At 40.9% G+C, this 20,117-nt stretch overlaps 1 protein-coding gene across 2 annotated transcripts in view; it reads left to right on the forward strand.

The window, feature by feature from the left end:
- The window catches only part of SLC2A13 (solute carrier family 2 member 13), a 139,805-nt gene that overhangs the window by 15,358 nt on the left and 104,330 nt on the right, over positions 1-20,117 (forward strand). For both annotated transcript variants that reach the window (XM_085217476.1, XM_085217471.1), the window contains exon 2: positions 15,041-15,200. In XM_085217476.1, coding sequence (XP_085073602.1) covers positions 15,041-15,200 — 160 coding nt within the window. The remainder of the gene's footprint in view (positions 1-15,040; positions 15,201-20,117) is intronic.

The following is a 20,117-nucleotide window of genomic DNA, read 5'->3' on the forward strand; positions in this document are numbered from 1 at the left end:
TTTTGCCTTAACAAGGGTATTTCTTGCATCTGTGTTAACTGGAATGGGACTCTGTCTAATATACCGCTTTGACTTTCTTCTCTTAGTTCTTCTTCAGATTGCTTTTTTTCAGTTTCATGCTGCCCATGTCCATTAAGAAAAAAAGCTTCTAGAGGAGGGAATCGGCACGGTGCTCTGAGTGACAGGAGAGTGCTTTGGGTATCCATCTCTACTTTGTACCAATTAACAAAAGTGAATGAGAATGTCAGAATGCCCTCCCAGCTGTTCCTGCAGGCTGACTTCCAGCTTTGTCTCAGTGCTCTGCTACCACTGTGCCTGGAGCATGGTCAGGGCTGGGGCAGGGCATGCAGGGGTGCCCTGTGCTCTGACCCTACTGTGATCTGGGTTCTCTAATCCTTGTCCTTTGAGCACTATTATTAATAAGGAGCTCTACAAATCAAGGTTTTAAATAAAGCAGTCCTGTTAGCTGGATTACATCTGCAGGATTACATTAGAAGTGTCTAAGAGACTGCAAATTGTCAGAAGCTGAAAGCCAAGGAGGTTTTCCTGGGATTTTTGCCTGCCTTGAGTTGCTCCCCCAAGGCCTTGAGCCTCACAGCCTTGTTTTTAGCAAATTCTTTGGCCGTCCACTTCTGACAGAAAATGTAGCAGTGATTTCCTCCCACCTGCTCCTTATCAGTTTTGAGACTTCTCAGCTTTTGTTCATTTTGGTATTGGTAATGGAGTAGATGATCTGTTCCTTTTTCCTTTTAGCCCTTGACAGCCACTGTTTGTCTTCCATGGATGCAGCAGCCTCATTCTTCACTTGTAACATCTCTCTATTGGCAGCACAAGCAATTGAGGGAAGTAAATACGTACCAAAATAGGCCAAAGTACCCTAATATTCCTTGACAGTTTGAGTGTTATGCCATGAATCATGGCCTTGCCCTGCAGCCGTGACTGCTCATCTAGGCTGTCTCAGGTCCTTTCTAGGAATAAACCCATGTGGCATGAAGTTCAGTACTATTCAGTGAAGATTTCTCTCTAATATGGAAAGTCCAGTGCAAGATCTGTGTAATAGTCAAAACCCTTCCTAAGACCTCACTGCTTTACTTGAGAGGTCCTTATTGGATTCTCTCCATCTCATCATGTTGGTCTCCTGTCATTGTTGCATATCATGTGCACCAAGCAGTTGTGAAAATGGCAGAGGGAAGCTCCAGGGTCTGGGGAGGACTTGCACGGAAGCTAGATATTTGATGGGCTGCTCCTTGCAAAGCAAAGAGATGTGCAACGCTTGGACTGTGGACTTAAGGTGTTGACTTAACTGCCATGTACCAGGAACAGTGCTCTCCTTAGCATGTAAAGCACACATGCCATGTGTCAACAGCTTATGGGCTGGTTTGGCCTGATTCCATGACTAATGGGGCAGAGGAACCAAGGACCCACACCCCAGCAAAGGGAGAAGGGGAAAAGAAGAAAGGGTAGGGAGATGGGCCTAAAAATGAAACAACGGCGGTGAACTGAGGAGGAAAGTTAATTTACTAAACAAGATATTGGAATGCAAGATAACACAATACATGAGGCATGAGAGCTGGTCTGAAAGTAATGCCTGCTATTATGTTATGTTGGCCCATGACATCAGAGGCAGATGGTGGTGCTATGGCAGTAGAGGTTGAAACTTCCCACCAGTGTTTCGTTACGTTTTGTTGCTGTTCAGCAGATTGCAGAAGAGGGGCACTCTGTCAAAATGGTGTCTGACATGGAAGTGCATGTGAAGTGAAGGACTGTAATTTAATTCCTTTATGTGGGGAAAAAAATGGCACCCATTGACAATCACTGATGGTTGCTGAATGCTTATGTTGACTATACAGTGGATGTGAGCACAGTGAGGTGGTAGGTGGTGCGTTTCAGCGATGCAAGGGACAAGCCATGTTCTCAGTGGCCACATGCAGCTATCACATCATGAAATGAAGTGTCTCAATTAGCTCATCCACACAAATCATCAGATTACATCCAGAGAATATCAGCTTAAGTGTATTGGGAATGATAGTGATAGTGCTGAAAGACTGCAAGGTTTGTGCCAGGTGAGTCCCATGAATGCTCGCACAGGATCAGAAAGAACACTGTGTGCAAGTTTGTCAGGACTTACTGAACCAATACAAGGCTGAAGGTGACCGTTTCCTGGATCACATCTTTACCATTGACACCACTTCAAGCCGGAGTCCAAACAGCAGTCCATGGAATGGTGATATGTGAAATCCATCGAAGAATAAGTTCTAGATGCAACCTTCAGCAGGTAAAGTGATGTGCAGTGTCTTTTGGGATAAGAAAAGGGTGATCCTTCTGGATTTCCTGGAACCCAGACAAATTCAACTCTATGATATCATGATGCTAATTAAGCCAAAGGCTTGAAAAAGACAAGCTTTCTCTTGCAACACAATAAATCCAAGCCCCATACTTGTTTGAAGATCATGGAACCAATCTTGGTTGCACTGTCTCCAACCACAACCGCCATGTAGTCCAAATTTTGTGCCTTCTGACTTCCACCCCTTCAGGTTGATGAAAGACAGACTGCATGGGCAGCATTTTCCTAACAGTGCCATCATACCAGCTATGAAATGATCACCACTGCTGGTGTAGATTTTTGTGAATGCATCATGCAGGCTCTTTTTCATTACTGGCAAAAATGTGTAGCTATTGGTGGTGACTGTGCTGAAAAATAGTGTTTTGTAGCTGAGAATTGACTATCAAATAGTGTTATTGTGCCCTTTGGATCTGCTGTAGTTTCCATGGAAATAAAATAGGAGGCATTACTTTTGGAGCAGCCTACGTATCTTGAGCAAGTTGTGCACTGATTTTTTGCTCCACCTCAAGCTCCAGTGCTCCATCACTTGTTTTTCTGCCTGGTCAAAAATGTGTTTTGTTTTTCTCTACGTTGATCACTTACTTTAAATGGAGCATGCAGACATGATGTTGTGTGTGAAATACCTACTGTGGAAAGAATCTCAGCATTCCCTGTGTCTTGTGTTTTGACTGTAATAATACTTAAATTCATGACTGTTACTTTCATTATAATAATGTAATTGAAAATATATATTTTTTTTAAAGTCAGGTTTTAGGCTGTCTCTTGATTTTAGAGCAGTAACTGGTACCAGTCGTCCTAGAAATGATCTTTGCATAAGTGTGCAACTAAATACAGCAATTTATATCCAGAAACGGTTTTCTGCATTGATAGTTGCAATGTATCTGCACGTTGCAAGCATGAAATTACTGGAAATGTAAACTAGACAGTATTTTAATAAATTGCTTTCCAGAACAGGGTATAAACACATTCAGGGTTACTTTATAGTTATTCTCTAAAATATTAAGATTGTAATGAAATTGACTTCACTTTTTAGATTCATTTTTGAAATTAAAGATGGGCGGTAAATAAGAGAATGCAATCTTCTCTTCATCCGAAGCTGCACGCTGCAATTTTCAGTCAGTTGCTGGACTTTCAGTGAATTCACTGAAACCCAAAGCAGTTTACGGAGAAGTTAACTGGCTCACCTGTTTTCATGACTGCACCTATAGAAAGAGATACAGCTGAAACTAAGCTATTCCTTAGCTGAAGATGTAGGGCTTTTGGGTGTAAGTTCAGGGCACGCTTTTAAAGTAAAGCTCCTTCCTCTTTCATTAAATATCACTTTTTTTTTTTTCCCCCTGTGAAAAGCCATGTCAGCCACTAGGTGACAAATGTAGATGAGAAAGAGTTATTGGGACCAGGATTGTGCCTGTGCTCAGCGCCTTGAGGATGGGGAGGAGGCTCCTGGTCTCTGCCCCGGGACATGGCCATGTTGGCCTGCTTGTTTTTCTAGGTGTGAGCGAGCAGGTGTGCTGTGCCAGCTCTGCACCTGCTAATGGGAAAGCAAAGCACTGCTGATATCAATCACTGTTTATTAAAACCGAAAGCTCCACTCTCAGTTTACAATGATATAGGGCTTGTCTTACATGTTTATTCAGGCTATTGTAAATACAACCTAGGAGTTCTCCTTTTCTTCAAGTGGAAGAAAGATAAAATGATCTTATTTTCTTTACGTGAGAATCTCAATAATATGATTAAAAAAAAAAAAAAAGGTTGCACAAGGTTGTTTTTTACACAAACCTATGCTGCTTTGCTATTTCACAATGACAGATTTTCCACAGCTTGTAAGTTCCCAGAATCTTTGTAAGTACTGCTTGATTAAAATTAATTCAGAAACAAAACTAATTAGAGCTTTCTACTTGAGCGCTTTTGGAACTTCTTCATTGCTTTTCAGTCTGATAGTTAATCTTGTTTTCTTGCAGTGGATCAGAAATGCAGTTCATCACAATTTCTGATACCAGCCAGGTACAGAGAGCCATAGCAATTTCAGTATTGAAATTCAGGGATGCTCCCTCTCCTGTGTGTGTGCGCACATATTTTTTGAGAATTTTTTTCTTCCATTTTGGCTTTCCTAAAAGTGCTGTTAGTAACTCCTCTCTTCCTGCCTGCTTCATTTCAGGGGAAAAAAAAATCCCTTTCAATGTTGGGAGTTGCAAGTTATCAAATACTAACTGACAGCAGCCTAACTGTAACCTAGACAGAACTGATCTATAGTGCTAACATTGAGGCTGAAGTTGAATGGGGATTCCATAATTGAAGTGATTCAAACACTTCACTACAATTATTTTCATCTGACCTTAACAACATTCTCAGTTCTATTTGCCTTTGTGTAAAATTCTTTCCTTTCTTCCTGTTCTGAAAAACTTACAGAAGAAGTATTTCCTCCCCCCTTAGCTCTCCTACTTACTCTTTTGGTGTCTACAGATTGCGGCATGCTGTGTGTTCCCTTCTATGTGGAGATGTTATTTGGTAGCAGACTGCAGGTTTTCTGGCTGTGAATAATGATTTTAATTTACTCTCTGTGTATTATAAATAAAAGATCCCTGCAAAATTTTATGTATTATTGTTCATGTTTTTTGCTCATAATAATAACGATAATAAAAGTTTTAATAAAAGGTAATAGTATATTAATCAGCTAAAAAAAAACAGGCTTTATTTTACTGAACTTTGACAATCTAGCCTGGAAATGGCAGTTCTTCTCTGTCTTATTGCAGGTTTCTAGGCTCACTATTCCCTTTCCCCTAAGTACTGTAATGAGTAATTCCCTCATGATGACTCAGTTTGTGGTGTATTTACGTCTCTTTGCTCTAATTGGTGGTTTTCCTTATGCTCTCCTTGCCCTGAAGGTGTCAGAAGATTTTAGTGCTTCTCTTACGCAAGAGTTGTGTCACTGTTTTTGCTTATTTTTCTAACGGTTTGGGTTTACATCTGTAACATTTGATCAAAGGAGAGTTTATATATGTGATGTAATTCACAAGGGCTATTTTTATTGCTATTAGTTTTTCACCTACAAATGAAAGTTGTAGTCATTTCTAGTAGCACGCAATTTTGGTGGTGGTTTTTTGTTGAATAGTAATTCTGTGTTCTCAACCCTCACTGATATACACAATGATGAAAAATCTTCAAGTGATGGAGGAGTTACTCATCCCAGCTCATGAAGATAAGGTGCTTCCACAAAACTGAAGCAATATCAGGGCTTGGACTCCTTCACAGCTGATTGCTGTATAGTAGCACAGGTTTTTGGCACAGACATTGATGGTTGCTCTCGTTTAGGCCAGGAATGTAAGGATTTAGGACTTAGAGCTAGCATGGTTAGGTTGCACTTGGACTTGGTGATCTTTAAGGTCTTTTCCAACCTGAGCAATTCTATATTTTGTAGCAGCTTTGGGTCTTAGATGTTACCACTATGAGAGTGGTGAGGTGCTGGAACAAGCTGCCCAGAGAGGTTGTGGATGCCCCGTCCCTGGAGGTGTTCAAGGCCAGATTGGATGGAGCCCTGGACAGCCAGGTCTAGTATTAAATGGGAAGGTTGATGGCCCTGCGTATGGCAGGGGGGTTGGAGGTTCATGATCCTTGAGGTCCCTTCCAACCTGGGCCGTTCTGTGATGTTCAGTGGTACAGGTTATCTGAGATGAACTAGTTCTTTCTGCTTTGATAAGTCTGTTTAAGTAAAGTTCCAGACTTTGGTGAAGTCTTCTGACACTAGACTCCCTGTAGAGAGGAGCTGTGCTTAAATCTGCAGGTTACTATGATGTACATTCCCCAAAGTAACATGGGTTTAGTGCTAGTGGTTTGTCCCATTGCCCTGATGCGTTTCAGAGCTGTGCTGCAGCCCAGTGTACTCGTGTTGCTGTGAAGAACAGGGCTTGTGCTCATCTGATGATGGAGAGAGACTGGAATGGGAGATCTGCTGCCAGTCATCCCTTATGTAGCTTTCAGGAACCAATTTTAAATTGCTGTGAATGCCTTTATTAGATATGTGTGGTTGGTGGAAAGCCTAGGTATTGAGGGACTTGAGCTTTCCCCTGACTCAAGTAAGAGCTGTTTCAATTTTATCTGCCAGGCAAGTGGTTAGTGTACTAGAACGGCGTACAAATATGCTGCTTCCTCAAATACTTCCCATTAGCTTGTGTAATGAGGCACTCTAATGTCCCCTCAGGCTGACTGTCATTACTGAAAACTGGAGTGTTAACTGTAATGACAGAAAAGGACTCTATGAGACTACAAAAAGGCTCTATTTTTGTTTTGGTGAATCCTTAGAATTGGTGATGACTTTACAATATGTTGCAGAGCAGTCTGTGGAGCAATCCAGCTCACACACGTGGTTATGAAAGCTGGTGGTCTTTTAGAACAAATACTCTTTGCAATTAAAATGTGTCCTTAGTTACTGAGACATTCTTCTCTCACAAACTACTTAATTCTCCTAGAGACTGGCAGAAGAATATAGGATTATTGTGGAACTCCTGGTTCTTTCAGCATGTTGAGCTTCCTGCCCTCACCTTCCTGAATGTCAGCTCAGATGTCAGCAGTGTTCCAAACTTTTCCCTTGGCAGGAATGCTTTTTTTTTTTTTTTTTTGTGTGTGTGTGTGGGAAACCTTATAGGATCATGTGTGGGAATACAACAGAAAGAAAATAAATGATGTAAGTCTGTACCATCTGATGTACTCCTGGGATCAGTAGTGCTTCCAGGCACTAATTATATACTGCATGTCTAATGTCCAAAATGTAACAAGTTTTTCAGATTGCCTGTTTAATTAAAACCAATCCAAAAGTTGCACCTGAAGTTCCTATTCCAACTTTCTCATAGCATAACAATATCCCTTCAGCTGTCTATTAATAATTTATTCCTGATTCTCTTTTCCATGAACTCAGTCTTCATCAGGTGCCCTCCCCAGATCCTCTATGGATCCATTAGTTGTGGCTGCTTGGAGCCCTTACAGGGAGCACAAACTGCCATGGGCAGCTTCTTAATGAAGTGAACTTGAAAGTTGCTTGTATTAAAGTTTAACGTTGTAAAGAAAATTTGCTCTTACCATTTCATTTTAAGATAGGAGATAGAAATGTTAACCAAGACAATGGTTACATCTAAGTTTTTTTTAAGTACCTCAGTGCAGCTTTATATGTTAGCATATAATGCCTCACTCCTGTGACCATTATTATGAAAGGAAGCATTTTAATAATTTCTACTTCTGCTTGTTTACTTGGGACCTTTAACAATATAGTTTTCTTTAATGAGCTGTGACTGTTCTTTGTTAATGATTAATGGCTTCACTACTGTACTGCGAGAGCAGTGAAACAAAACCAGGAATATCTTTCTCATTTGCTTTTTGTGCTTCAAAGCACAGTTTTATTTTTGAACTGGGTGATCTGGGGTTCCACAGTACTTCAGGCCAATCTCTGTTATTGTACATGGTTCTGCCTTTGGGCCAGTGCAGGCTCTGGGTCTTATGGTGAACTGACCATGTCTCCAGTTTACCATTGGGTTTGGTTGTGTTGGTGCAAGGAGTCAGTATGAGCTGATGGGAGGAGGGACAGAACAACAAAATGATTCATAGATGCACCAGCTCCTGGGTGGATTTCCTTAGCGCTCCTAGTTAACAAGCAGCCTTCTTTACTCCAAAGCACAAAAGGCTGACAGTTGTGAGTTGTATGGCGTGTTTTTTTAATTTTGTTTTTATGATCCTTTTTTCATGATAATCAATATAGCAACAACAAAAATGTCAAGAATCCTTCCCAGTCCTTCCCAATGTTTTTCCTGCTGCTAGTTATTTGTTGATTCTCCTGAAATGGCAGACACTTACATCTCTGGTACCGTAGAGCTTTTTAATTACGTTAGGAGAAACAGTACATCTTATTCAATATCCTGTCTCCAGCTTTTGTTGCTCATTTGTTGTTTATGTAATGCTCCTTCCCTCCTGTCTGCTAGTCACCGTCTGAGCTGTGGTGGAAGTCCTAGTTGTTACAGGGTGTGTTGGTACTCATCTGATCTTGCACAAAAGTCTTACGTAATCATTCCATCTCCCTGGTATTTATTCCCAAATGCTTTTTGTGATGAAAAACTTGGATTCTACCTTTAATCTTTTTGTTTTGCTACATTAATCTATTTTTTTTAATATACTTTTCATTTTCATAGAATCATAGAATGATTTGGATTGGAAGGTATCTTTAAGATCATATTGTTCCAACCCTCTGCCATAGGCAGAGACACCTCCCTCTAGGCCAGGTTGCCGAAAGCCCTGTCCAGCCTGGCTTTGAACACCACCTCCACAACCTCTCTGGGCAATCTGTTCCAGTCTGTCACCAGCCTCATAGTAAAGAATTTCTTCCTAATAACTAGTCTAAATCTACCCTCTACCCTCTTCCAGTTTAAAGCAGTTTCCCCTTGTCCTGTCAATACCTGCCCTTATAAAAAAAAGTCCCTCCCCAGCCTTGTGTAGGCTGCTATAATGTTCCCCCAGAGCCTTCTCTTCTCCAGGCTGAAAAGCCCCAGCTCTGTCAGCCTGTCCTCATAAGGGAGATGCTCCAGCCCTCTGAGCATGTTAGTGGCCTTCCTCTGGACCTGTTGAAGCTGCTCCAACAGCTCCATGTCCTTGTGCTGGGGGCCCCAGAACTGGACACAGTACTTCAGGTGGGGTCTCATAAGAGCAGAGGAGCAGAGTCATCTTCCTTGACCTGCTGGTCATATTTCTCTTGATGCAACCCAAGGTACGGTTGGCCTTCTGGACTACAACCATACACTGCTGGCTCATGTTGAGTTTTTCATCAACTGACTCCCCCAACTCCTTCTCCTCAGGGCTGCTCTCAAGTCATTCTCCACCCAGCTTGTATTTGTGCTTGGGATTGCTCCAACCCCGGTGCAGGATCTTGCACTTTGGCCTTGATGAACTTCATGAAGTTGCTTCGGGCCCACTTCTCAAGTCTGCCCAGGTCCCTCTGGATGGCATCCCTTTCCTCTGGTGTGTCAACTGCACCACTCAGTTTGGTGTCGTCTGCAAACTTGCTGAGTGTGGACCTGATCCCACTTCCATGTTGCTTACAATGATGTCAAATAACACCAACCACAGCACTGATCCCTGAGGAACACCACTCATCACCGATCTCCACTTGGATGTTGAGCCATTGACCACAACTCTGAGTGCAACCGTCCAGCCAATTCCTTATCCAGCAAGTAGTCCGTCCATCACCTCCATTTTTCTCCAATTTGATGACCACGGTGTTGAGCAGGACAGTATCAAGTACTTTGCACAAGTCCAGTAGATGACATCAGTTGCTCTTCCTTTATCCACTGATGTAGCTCCATCACAAAAGGCCATCAAATTTGTCAGGCATGACTTGCCTTTGGTGAAGCCATGTTGGTTACCACCAATCACCTCGTCATTATTTTCCTCGTACCATAGTAGGGGCTTCAGAAGGATCTGCACCATGATCTTGCCAGGCACAGAGGTGAGACTGACTGACCCATAGTTCCCTGGATCTTCTTTTTTTCTCTTCTTGAAAATAGAGATTATGTTTCCCCTTTTCCAGTCAGTGGGAACTTTACCAGACTGCCATGACCTTTCAAATATGATGGATAGCAGCCTGGCAACTTCATCCACCACTTCCCTCCAAAACCCATGGATGGATCTCATCAGATCCCATGAACTTGTGCATCTTCAGGTTATTTAGATGGTCTGGGACCTGATCTTCACTTACAGCAGGCAGATCTTCCTTTTTGTCCTAATTATTGTAGGGATTCTCCTTCATGATCTTTTTAACTTTCCTTTCCCTAAGCCTGTTGACTTAATTCCTGGACTTCTTAATGAACTCTTTATAATGTGTACATGTTCATACTGAAAATACCTTGTTGGATGTTAATGTGATTCTAAGACGCCTTTTCACACCTGCTTTCTACTGATTTAAAATTGAGCTGTGCACTCTCCTAACTCTTTCTAACGGTAAATCTGCAGGTTACAGTGACAGCATTAGTAATTAGTGTCTGAAGTGACTGTTTTAGCTGTGGAAAAAACACTTGAATATGAAGACTTCAGTCTGTCCTGTAGTATAATGTTTTCTGAAAAGCAATTAGCTGCAACTAACTAACTGTGGTCTAATTTGAAAGAACCTTCTATTATATATATTTTTGAACCCTATTCTTTACTGAGGTCACAAGGCTAATGCATTGCAGTGAATAAGGACTGGAGTGTCTGCTGCATTTTCTCAGAATTCGAAGCTGTTGTGCACAATTTGGAGTTTGAACTTTCCCTGACAGCTTTCCAGTTAATTGTTTTCATTTTCTTTTCTTCGTATGTTGTCACTTATGAGCTTTATTAGTTAGATAGCAATACATTTGCCTGCGGGAAGATTCTTTTATTTGGTATGAGCAGTTTAACAGTGAGGGCATATTAGAAAATGTCATCTAAGAGTAAATGAAAGCATTCTCATATGAAAGATTAAGAAAAAATTGCAGCTGTATTTATTCTGCTAGGAAAGCTATTCTTTGCTTTCAGATTTGTTTAACATTTGTCCATTAAAATAACTACTTAATGAGTACTGGTTATGTATTTTAGAAATTTTTATAGCTATTTAACTGGCCTTCCGACCCTGTTCCGGGTCATAAGTTGAAAGAGGAAAATCTGCAGAGTATATTCTAAGGCAGCTGAAAGCAAAACTGTAGTAGCAATAACATTGTAAAGTCTGAAATATGACATTTTTTACTTTAAGTGTTATGATTTTTTCTTTAATTCTGCCTCAGAATAGCTTTTTTTCTTTCTGGCAATTTTTTATAGAAAAATATCCTTTTCTATGATAGCACTTGTTGGATGGCAGCCAGTCAAACTGGGGAGGCTTTCCCACTCACCTTCCTCCGTTTCCTGAAACCTGCTGCTCTCTGTTTCAGAATCAGAGTAGAAATGCATATGGCTTGATTTCTAAATGTTAAATGGAAACACATAACCTTTTTTTTTTTTTTTTTGTTTTGTTTTGTTTTGTTTTGTTTTTCTGCTCAACTGAGATTGAACATCGAGAAATCGTTTGGATGTTTTGAACCTCTGGGTTTTGAGAAACTCAGTAGGGGCAGTAAGGTCAAAGTATAAGGCAAGATGTACAGCAATGACGTGAAAAGTTTCAAGGTGAGAAAACTGATGTGGAAGTCACAGAATCACAGTGGTTGGAGATTATCCACCTGTGGAGATGATCACAGCCTAACTGAGCACAGTGTCATAAAATATTTTGGGCTGGAATTGACCTTGAGAGGTTATCTCATTCCACCCCACACTGCCATTGATAGGGACACCTTTGCTTGATCAGCATGGACCTGTGCAATCTGCTGTAGCTGGCCTAGCTTGAGCAGTTGGCGCTAGACCAGGTGATCTCCTATAGGCTCTAATTTTTCAGTGAATGGCAAGTGGTAGATTAAACGTGGCTAACAGATTGACAGTGTGCTCTGTAATGGGCCATATCTGCTGATCTGTACCATGGTGTGACCCTGCTTCTTGGATGCCTTGGAAACAATTTTGACTGTCATGTTTCAAACAAGATTTTGCTGCAGGTCCTGTATAAAATCAGCTTTCAGAAAGAGTTGGATCAGCCAACTGTTGGAAGGCCAACAGTATCCCGGGCTGCGTTAAAAGGCAAGGGAGGTGATTGTCCTCCTATACTTTGCCCTCGTGAGGCCCTACCTGCAATACTGCATTCAGGCCTTGGGCCCCCAGCACAGGAATGATGTGTAGCTGTTGGAGCAAGTCCAGAGGAGGGCCTAGAAGATGACTGAAGCACCTCTCCTGTGAAGAAAGGCTGAAGGAGCTGGGCTTGTTCAGCTTGGAGGAGACAGAGCTCTGGGGAGACCTCATTGTGGCCTTCCAGTACTTGAGGGGAACTTAAAAGCGGGAGGGGATCGGCTTTTTATGCAGTCTGATAGTGATAGCACCAGGGGGAATGGCTTTAAACTAAAAGAGAGATTTAGATTAGATGTCAGGGGGAAAATTTTTTACTCAAAGGGTAGTAAGGACTGGCAGCTGTGGGTACCACATCCCTGGAGGCACTTAGGGCCGAGTTGGAGGGGGCCCAGGGCAGCCAGCCCACTGCAGGGGTTGGGGCTGGTAGGCTTTAGGGTCTCTTCCAACCCAAACCATTCTGTGCTTCTATGATTCTATGTAGCGTTATAACACTATGACACTTATTTTTTTTGTGTGTGTGTGTGTTGTTTGAGGCTGCATATCTATGAAAACACCCGTAGCTGGTCAGCTTGTGGAAGCATCCCAGTTTTTGATGCATAGTATTTTTTTCTAACTGGTTGTGTGAGGCACCCCTGTCACTGAGGTAGTTATGCCATCAGCTAACACAAACTCTAGGTGGAAAAATCATAATATTGGGAGAGTTTTGTTGTAATCACTTTGACCTTAAACAAGATGTGCAGCGAGAGGAAAAAAAAGTAGCCTTTCTGTAGGGCATATTTTGGTTTTGGTTGTGCACGTCTTTCTAACTACTTACCAGTAAAATCCATGTACAGATCATCCCAACATAACCTCTTAAAGTAGCATCACTGAATGATTATCTAATTCAGAGATAGCCTTGTTGCGAATATGTGTTGAAGCTGACGGAGCTGGGCTTGTTCAGCCTGGAGAAAAGAGGGCTGTGGGGTGACCTAATTGTAGACTTTCATTACCTAAAGGGAGCCTACAAACAGGAGGGTAATCAACTCTTTGAAAAGGTAGATAACAGCAGGACAAGGTGAAATGGTTTTAAGTTGAGGGAGGGAAGATTTAGGTCGGATGTCAGGGGGAAGTTCTTTACAGAGAGAGTGGTGGGGTGCTGGAACAGGCTGCCCAGAGAGGTTGTGGATGCCCCGTCCCTGGAGGTGTTCAAGGCCAGATTGGATGGGGCCCTGGGCAGCCTGGTCTAGTATTAAATGTGGAGGTTGGTGGCCCTGCATGTAGCAGGGGGGTTGAAGCTTAATGATCCTTGAGGTCGCTGCTAACCCTGGCCATTCTGTGATTGTGTTATTTTTCTAAAACTTTCAATGTCATCCATGTTTGCAGGCCATGGGGAAAGTGAGTTACCTCCAGTAGCCTCCAAGAAAGAAGTATAAAATTGGATTTTTTTTGGTTGGATTTTTTTTTTTTTTTTTTGAGAGAAGCACAACAATATTTTTCTTCCTTGTGCATATACATGTTGCAAGACCCAGTTCTGTTTCCATGCCTGCAAGCTGCTTGTTGGAGGAACTTGGGCTCCCATGTCATTCCTATTTCTCTGAATTCAATCACTTCTTGGTTCTGTATCAGAGGCATTGTGGCCTTTTAGCAAGGATTGCTCAGAGTAGAGGAGAACAAAATATGAATGGTATCTAAAAACCCCAAACATACAAAAAGTGATACCCTGCAGAGATATCAGATGTCTCTGGTAAATGAATTGCTGGACTTAGTGATTGCTGGAAGCATGTTTAGGCTGTGCCAGGGGACTGCTTGGAGCTCATTCCGCTGCCTAGCCTTTCCTAGCTCTCTGTGGCTGGTCTGTGGCTGATGGATTTTTTCTGAGAAAGCAAATGTACTCCTCCATTTTCCTGTAAAGGCCTTTCTCTTGTTTGTATGCTGTCTCCATCACTTTAATTGTAATTAGTTGAAACGCTACTGTGAAAGACACAAGAGGAATATCCCTAATGGTGCAGTGTGTTAGAAAATATACTTCTGTATTACGAAGGACTGTTTGGATGCTCTTCTCCTTGGTGCGTTCTACTGCAATTTGGAAAAAAGGTCAAATACATTTTTAATTTCTTTTTTCTTTGGAGACACTTCTGTGTGTTTTTGTGTTGTGTGTGGATTGCTCTGTCAATAGCATGAGGAGACACCGGTGTGTCCCAGGAGCTTTGCCTCAGGAACCAGGCTCTTGTGCAGATAAGTTGTTGCGAACATGCACTGTAATAAAAGATCTTCTGAGCACCAGAATATCTTATTAAACAATCTGTATTCCTCACTTGGGCTTTGGGAGGCCCCAGCAGCTCTGTCAGCTCGCCTTGAGGGGGGAGGATGGGCTGGAGGAGGCAGTTGCTCAGCTTCAGCAGAAATGTGGATTTGTGCATGCTGTGCTAGCATGTTTTCTTTTTCTTTTTCTTTTTTTTTTAACAAAGATTAAAAAAAAAATCATTGCAGGATGTCATGTTGGTTCTTCTAATGAAATAGGGAAACAAATTTCTATGGATTCTGTGGATGTGACTGTGGATTTCTTGGTGGATGTGGACCACTGAAGCATGAGCTGTGCCCTTCTCTGCTCTTTATATATAATTGAACTTCTGCTCTTTGGCTTGTGGTTGTATGCACGTGTTTGTCTTCCCATGGGCATGTCTCTTGTACAAGTGGCTCATCTAGAGCCAGTGCTTAATTCATAGGAGATACTACTGGTAGTAAGAGAGAATAAAAGGTGTTTGTGCTTTAGCCTCAGTCTTTGCCTACTGAAGGTATTAGAGCTTTTAGTGCATTATGGAGTAGTTTTAAACTCCAGAGAAGTCAAGAAAGAATTAATTCTACATAACAATAATAAAATTATATAATAATAGTAGTAATAATAACAATGATGCTTAGCTTTGCGTTTTCTTCAAGATGAAAATCATGCCATAGCTCTATAAAAATAAAAAGAATGTAATATCTCTTTCAGTTTCCTAAATGTAATTTAATTTATTCTTGTAGGTGTAGCATCTATGACAGTGCCTGTGTACATCGCAGAAGTTGCTCCGCCGCACTTAAGAGGCAGATTAGTCACCATTAACACCCTGTTCATCACTGGAGGGCAGTTTTTTGCAAGCGTCGTGGATGGACTGTTCAGCTACCTCGTGAAGGATGGATGGAGGTATGTGAGCCTTCTGTGCTAAAAGCAAAACATGGTTATGGTTTGGGCAAGGCTAGATACATGTATGAAATAGCTTTTAGTGGCTGACAGCTATCACCACAAGTTTACATATAAAATGGTAGGACTGCATTCTGAAGTGGAGTTTTAATAATTAACTTGCCAAATGATATACATAAAGCCTTCACTCAGTACTGACAGTATGTTTAGGTTTTCTGATTTCACTAAACTTTAAAGTGGATGAGCAATGCATTGCATGTGATGCATATGCATCAACAAGCTTGAACTATCATCATGATGTTTATAAAAGTAGCTTGCCTTTTGCATTTAGAATAATTACATGCTGATTTTTCAAAAGGCACATTTCCTGTAACTGATACTACATGCACAGAATAGAGGTGTGTATTGAATGCAATTAATTTGAGCAGTAGTAATCTAATCAGAACTGAAGTTACAGGTATTATAATATAACTTTTAACTATAAACTTTTGATTATATGGAATTCATGAATCTCTTTGACTCTACTTCCTGAATATTTTGTTCTTCCTGTAGACACTGCTGAGAGTTTCTGGACTGCACCTACCTTCTTTGTGATGATGTGTCATTTGAGAGAGTGTAGATGTTTCTGGAGCTCAGCAATTTAGTTGCAGTGCAGATGTGAAAAAATTATTAACAGAAATGTGTAGGAGGAGTAACTCATACGACACATTCCAGCTTTTGGAAACTTGTGCTTATTATGTTTGCTTTTTTTATTGAAACTCTCCTGGGAAAAGGGTGTGTGCTGTTGTAGGCTCTTCAATTTCTGTTGCTACAGCCTGGAACCTTTTTGATATTTGAAAATCCTAATATGAAATATTCTTGCACCCTATCTCCCCCAAAAAGCTTGCAATATGAATATTATTACATTCACTGACTTTCAGTGGAATTGAGTAAGGATTACTAGGTGAAGTTTTAAGTTAGTAACAATTCACATGGGACATATGTAGAGGTATTTAGAGGCTGATCTTTCTTTAGTATGTAAAGAAACATGCATTAAAATAAGAAGTTAATGTTTTCAGGGTGAATCCACAATTTATTCTGTGTATGTCTGAAGATCCAAGAATGTTGAGGATTTTACTTTCTGCTCAAGTGATTGCTTCCTTTGCCTCTTAGGTAAAAAGATGTCGCATTCTGACCTTAAGAAAAAGAATGACATCATGCTGATTTTATTTAATATAGTCGATCCTAGCTCTGCTTTTTGCTTTCTGGCTGAAATGGAAATAGCATTTTACATTTTCACATGAATCTTTTGATGTCCTTGTCATTGCAAAAGCAGCTGCATGCTCCCTCACACTGTGCCTCGAGTTATAAAGGATGGAGAAATGACTTCACTGAAAGAAAAATTTAGGGGATTGCTAATCCCTTTCTGCAGTTAATGAAATATGTTCAATTTTTAGAAAAGGTAATGGTATGCAGTAATGCATGGCTAGGTAAAATAAATGGAAGTATTTCACAACCAATACAGATTATCCAGTAGCTACCTTATTAATTTATATTGACTATTAGCCTAAGTAATTTGCTAATGTAAAAGCTCCTTATGCATGGGGCTGGGTGGTGAGGAATGGACAGCAAAGGTATTTATTTAGAAATGGAGCTCTGAGTCACCATTACTGTTTCAGGTGTTTGTGCACTTTCTTTTTAGGCAGATATTTTGATTTCAGTTTACCTCAGAGGTTAGAGATTCTGCTGCGAAAAGCATTTGTGAATATAAATATGTTTGGGTTTTTTGGTTGCTTTTTGTTTTTGTTTTGTTTTTGTTTTGTTTTGTTTGTTTTGCATCAGTGGGCTGATGCTTACAAGCTAAGGATGTGTTTGTAATCTGTAAGTAAATACTACCATATAGGAAGAAAAATATTGCTAACAAAATATCCAACAAGCCTTGATCTTATTTGAGCTGTATTTTTGTGTAATTGTTCAGATAAATACAAATCATGAGCCAGCAATGCGCCCTCGCAGCCCAGAAAGCCAACTGTATCCTGGGCTGCATTAAAAGCAGCATGGCCAACAGGGTGAGGGAGGTGATTCTGCCCCTCTGACCACAAAGATCATCTAGTTTCAACCCCCCTGCTATGTGCAGAGTCGCCAACCACCAGACCAGGCTGCCCAGAGCCACATCCAGCCTGGCCTTGAATGCCTCCAGGGATGGGGCATCCACAGCCTCTTTGGGCAACCAGTTCCAGTGCGTCACCACCCTCTGAGTGAAAAACTTCCTCCTAATATCTAACCTAAACCTCCTGTCTCAGTAATGGTGTGTAAAAGATCCTTTGAACAACATTTTACTCCCTTACAATCTATCTGGCCAGTGATGCCAGTGAAAACCATAGTACTTCCTATTGTGATGCTCCTCACTCTTTTTGTTCTATACTGGTTTCTTCCACGTGTGTGTCTGTCCATGGCTGTTAATGCCATCACGAGGCCCGATCAAATTCTTGATCAAGCATTGGAACAAACTGCTCAGGGAAGTGGTGAACTCACTGTCCCTGGAGGCTTTCAAATAAAGGATAGGTGTGGTACTCAGGGATGTGGGTTAGTAGGCATGGCGGTGAGGGGCTAATGGCTGGATTAGGTGGTCTTAGTGGTCTTTTCTAACCTTAATGATTCTATGACTCTGGCTTTTCATGAAAAAAAAAAGACAGTTGTGTGCAAGACCAGTGCTATAGAGAAGGAAATGTTACGACTTTCAAGGTAGTAAAAATAAATTGTGGAAAACTAAGAATAGGTCTGCACTTTCTGAATCGTAGAAAAATTCCATTGAAAGGTAATCCAGAGTGTTGAGGCTAACTTACAGCTCCTCGAGCTGGGTTAGCATCCTAAGGTGAAGCAGACCGAATTTATTTATTCAGGCCTTTGTCCAGCTGACTTCTGAAAATCTTCATAGGTAATCATTTCCACTTCTCAGGTGTGTTTGGCAGAAATAGGCCATGCTAATGCTGAGGTATCCAAGGAAGTGCTGGAGTGGTGGGTTTGGAATTGCATACTTCTCTGTCCTCAGCTAGCTGGCTGCTACCTGAGACTGAGCAGAGTACAGATGGGCCCTCTCTTGGAAAGATTGTCCAACATGCACCTGGGGAGAGTTCATAGATGTTGCTCCTGAGTCACTGCATATAGGAAGAAGAATTACAGCAATTATTGTAGCTCTCAGTGACCAAGTGGCTGTATACTAGAAAGAAAAAAAACAAGAACTTTAATTTTGCTTATTCTTGGAAATGCTGGATATTAAATTAAAAATAAGCAAAAGAAAACAAATGTTGAATCTGACAAGTTAGTTTTATAAAACATTGCTAATTCATTTTAATGGTGTTGCAGCAGTATGTCTCAAAAGGAGAAGTGTTACTACTGATTTACTAAATTTCCTGCTGGATTTTTTCAGGTCTGCTAGACATCTGACTTCAAAAGCAAAGTTTTATTCTTTATATAGGAAAGAACTGTATTAGATTTCTGAAAGCTGGCTCACAGCACGTAATGTCCAAAATTGCCTGCTTTTACTAAATTGGTTCTATCAAAGTTGCTTGGTCTGAAAATTGCAAGAGCTCATGAACTTAGAGTGGACGTATGCTCTAAGTGAATATTTTCCTTCTGGCCTGCTCCTTGTATTCTCCTTTGACCAGAAACATCAGTTGGAAACTGCCTTTAGTGACCTAACACTTTCTCTGTGCTTCTTTTCTATATTCTGTGTGATAAACAACCCAACAGGATTCAATGGTAGATTAACAGCCTAGATCTTGCTTTTTTTTTTTTCCTCCTAAAATAATTGCAGGTATGCAGCTGCTCTGTTCTGGAATTCTGCTGCATTAAAGTGATGGAACGGCTTTGGAGGAATAGGCACAGGGTCATATGAGTATCGAGGACTAAATCTGTGTACTTAGATGTGCTAAAAGAATCCTATTGCTTGCAGTTTGTCAGAACACAGCAGTTGTGCTTTTAATTTCTATGTCTTTGGGCTACTCTTCATTTGAAATACAAGAGGCTCTCCAAATACCACACTAATCACAGATATTGAATATACTATTTGTTGAGCTTCAGCAGTGTATATGTATTGATGTGATTCTGTATGCAGCTTCTGAAATACTGTTTGTGGAGAAGGAGGAGTATAGGAAGAAATGAGGACACAGATGAATGAGACCATTAGTGAATGAGGAATGAGAACATTAGTGACACTTGTTAGATATGCTGGCTGAAGTCTGCTCAGCAATTAATCCTTCCAAAATGTTTGCATTTTGAATTTATTTTCTTCCTGCTTTTTTTTTTTTTTTTTTTGACTAAAGATGAGCTATACCATTCTGAAAATGAGAGGCTTGTTTGCAGTTTTATTTCTAGACCAAGATGTCATTATATAACCCTTGGAAAATATTGCCAGATTAAGGAGGAACTTGAGAGCTCAGCTTGGGGATGGGAGGACTGACCGGCATGCACCTTGTCTAGGGCTGGCCATCTTCTTTACTTCACCTTTTGTGTATAGTATTTTTTTTCCATTCTCCATTTTTTCTGCCCTGTTTCTTGTCCATTTTCACCGGAAATGCATTTGGACTTGTCAAATACGTGTGGTTTGTTGTCCTGAAACGAGAGAATTCGGAACCATCAGTGAGAAAGAGTGCATAGTGAGAGAAGCTAGAGAAAATATTTGCTCATCTCTCTAATTTCCTGACTGATCTCAAGGTGTGAACCTATTTATGAGTACAGACTACCCAATATTCAGGCTGAAGACTGTTTTCTGGAGGTGGTGGAATGGTTATAACCACTGATGTGAAGCCCATGTTGTTTGCAGTCATGTATGGTTGATGCCAACACCATCTAAAGTCTTTAATAGAAGCCAAAATAATCTTTCAAGCACCAACGATTTATCAGATGTAGGGAAAAAGTCAGATTTAAGAATAACATTAT

Source organism: Meleagris gallopavo, chromosome 1 (assembly GCF_905368555.1).
Source record: "Meleagris gallopavo chromosome 1, MGAL_WU_HG_1.1, whole genome shotgun sequence".
NCBI classification, from domain to species: Eukaryota; Metazoa; Chordata; class Aves; order Galliformes; family Phasianidae; genus Meleagris; species Meleagris gallopavo.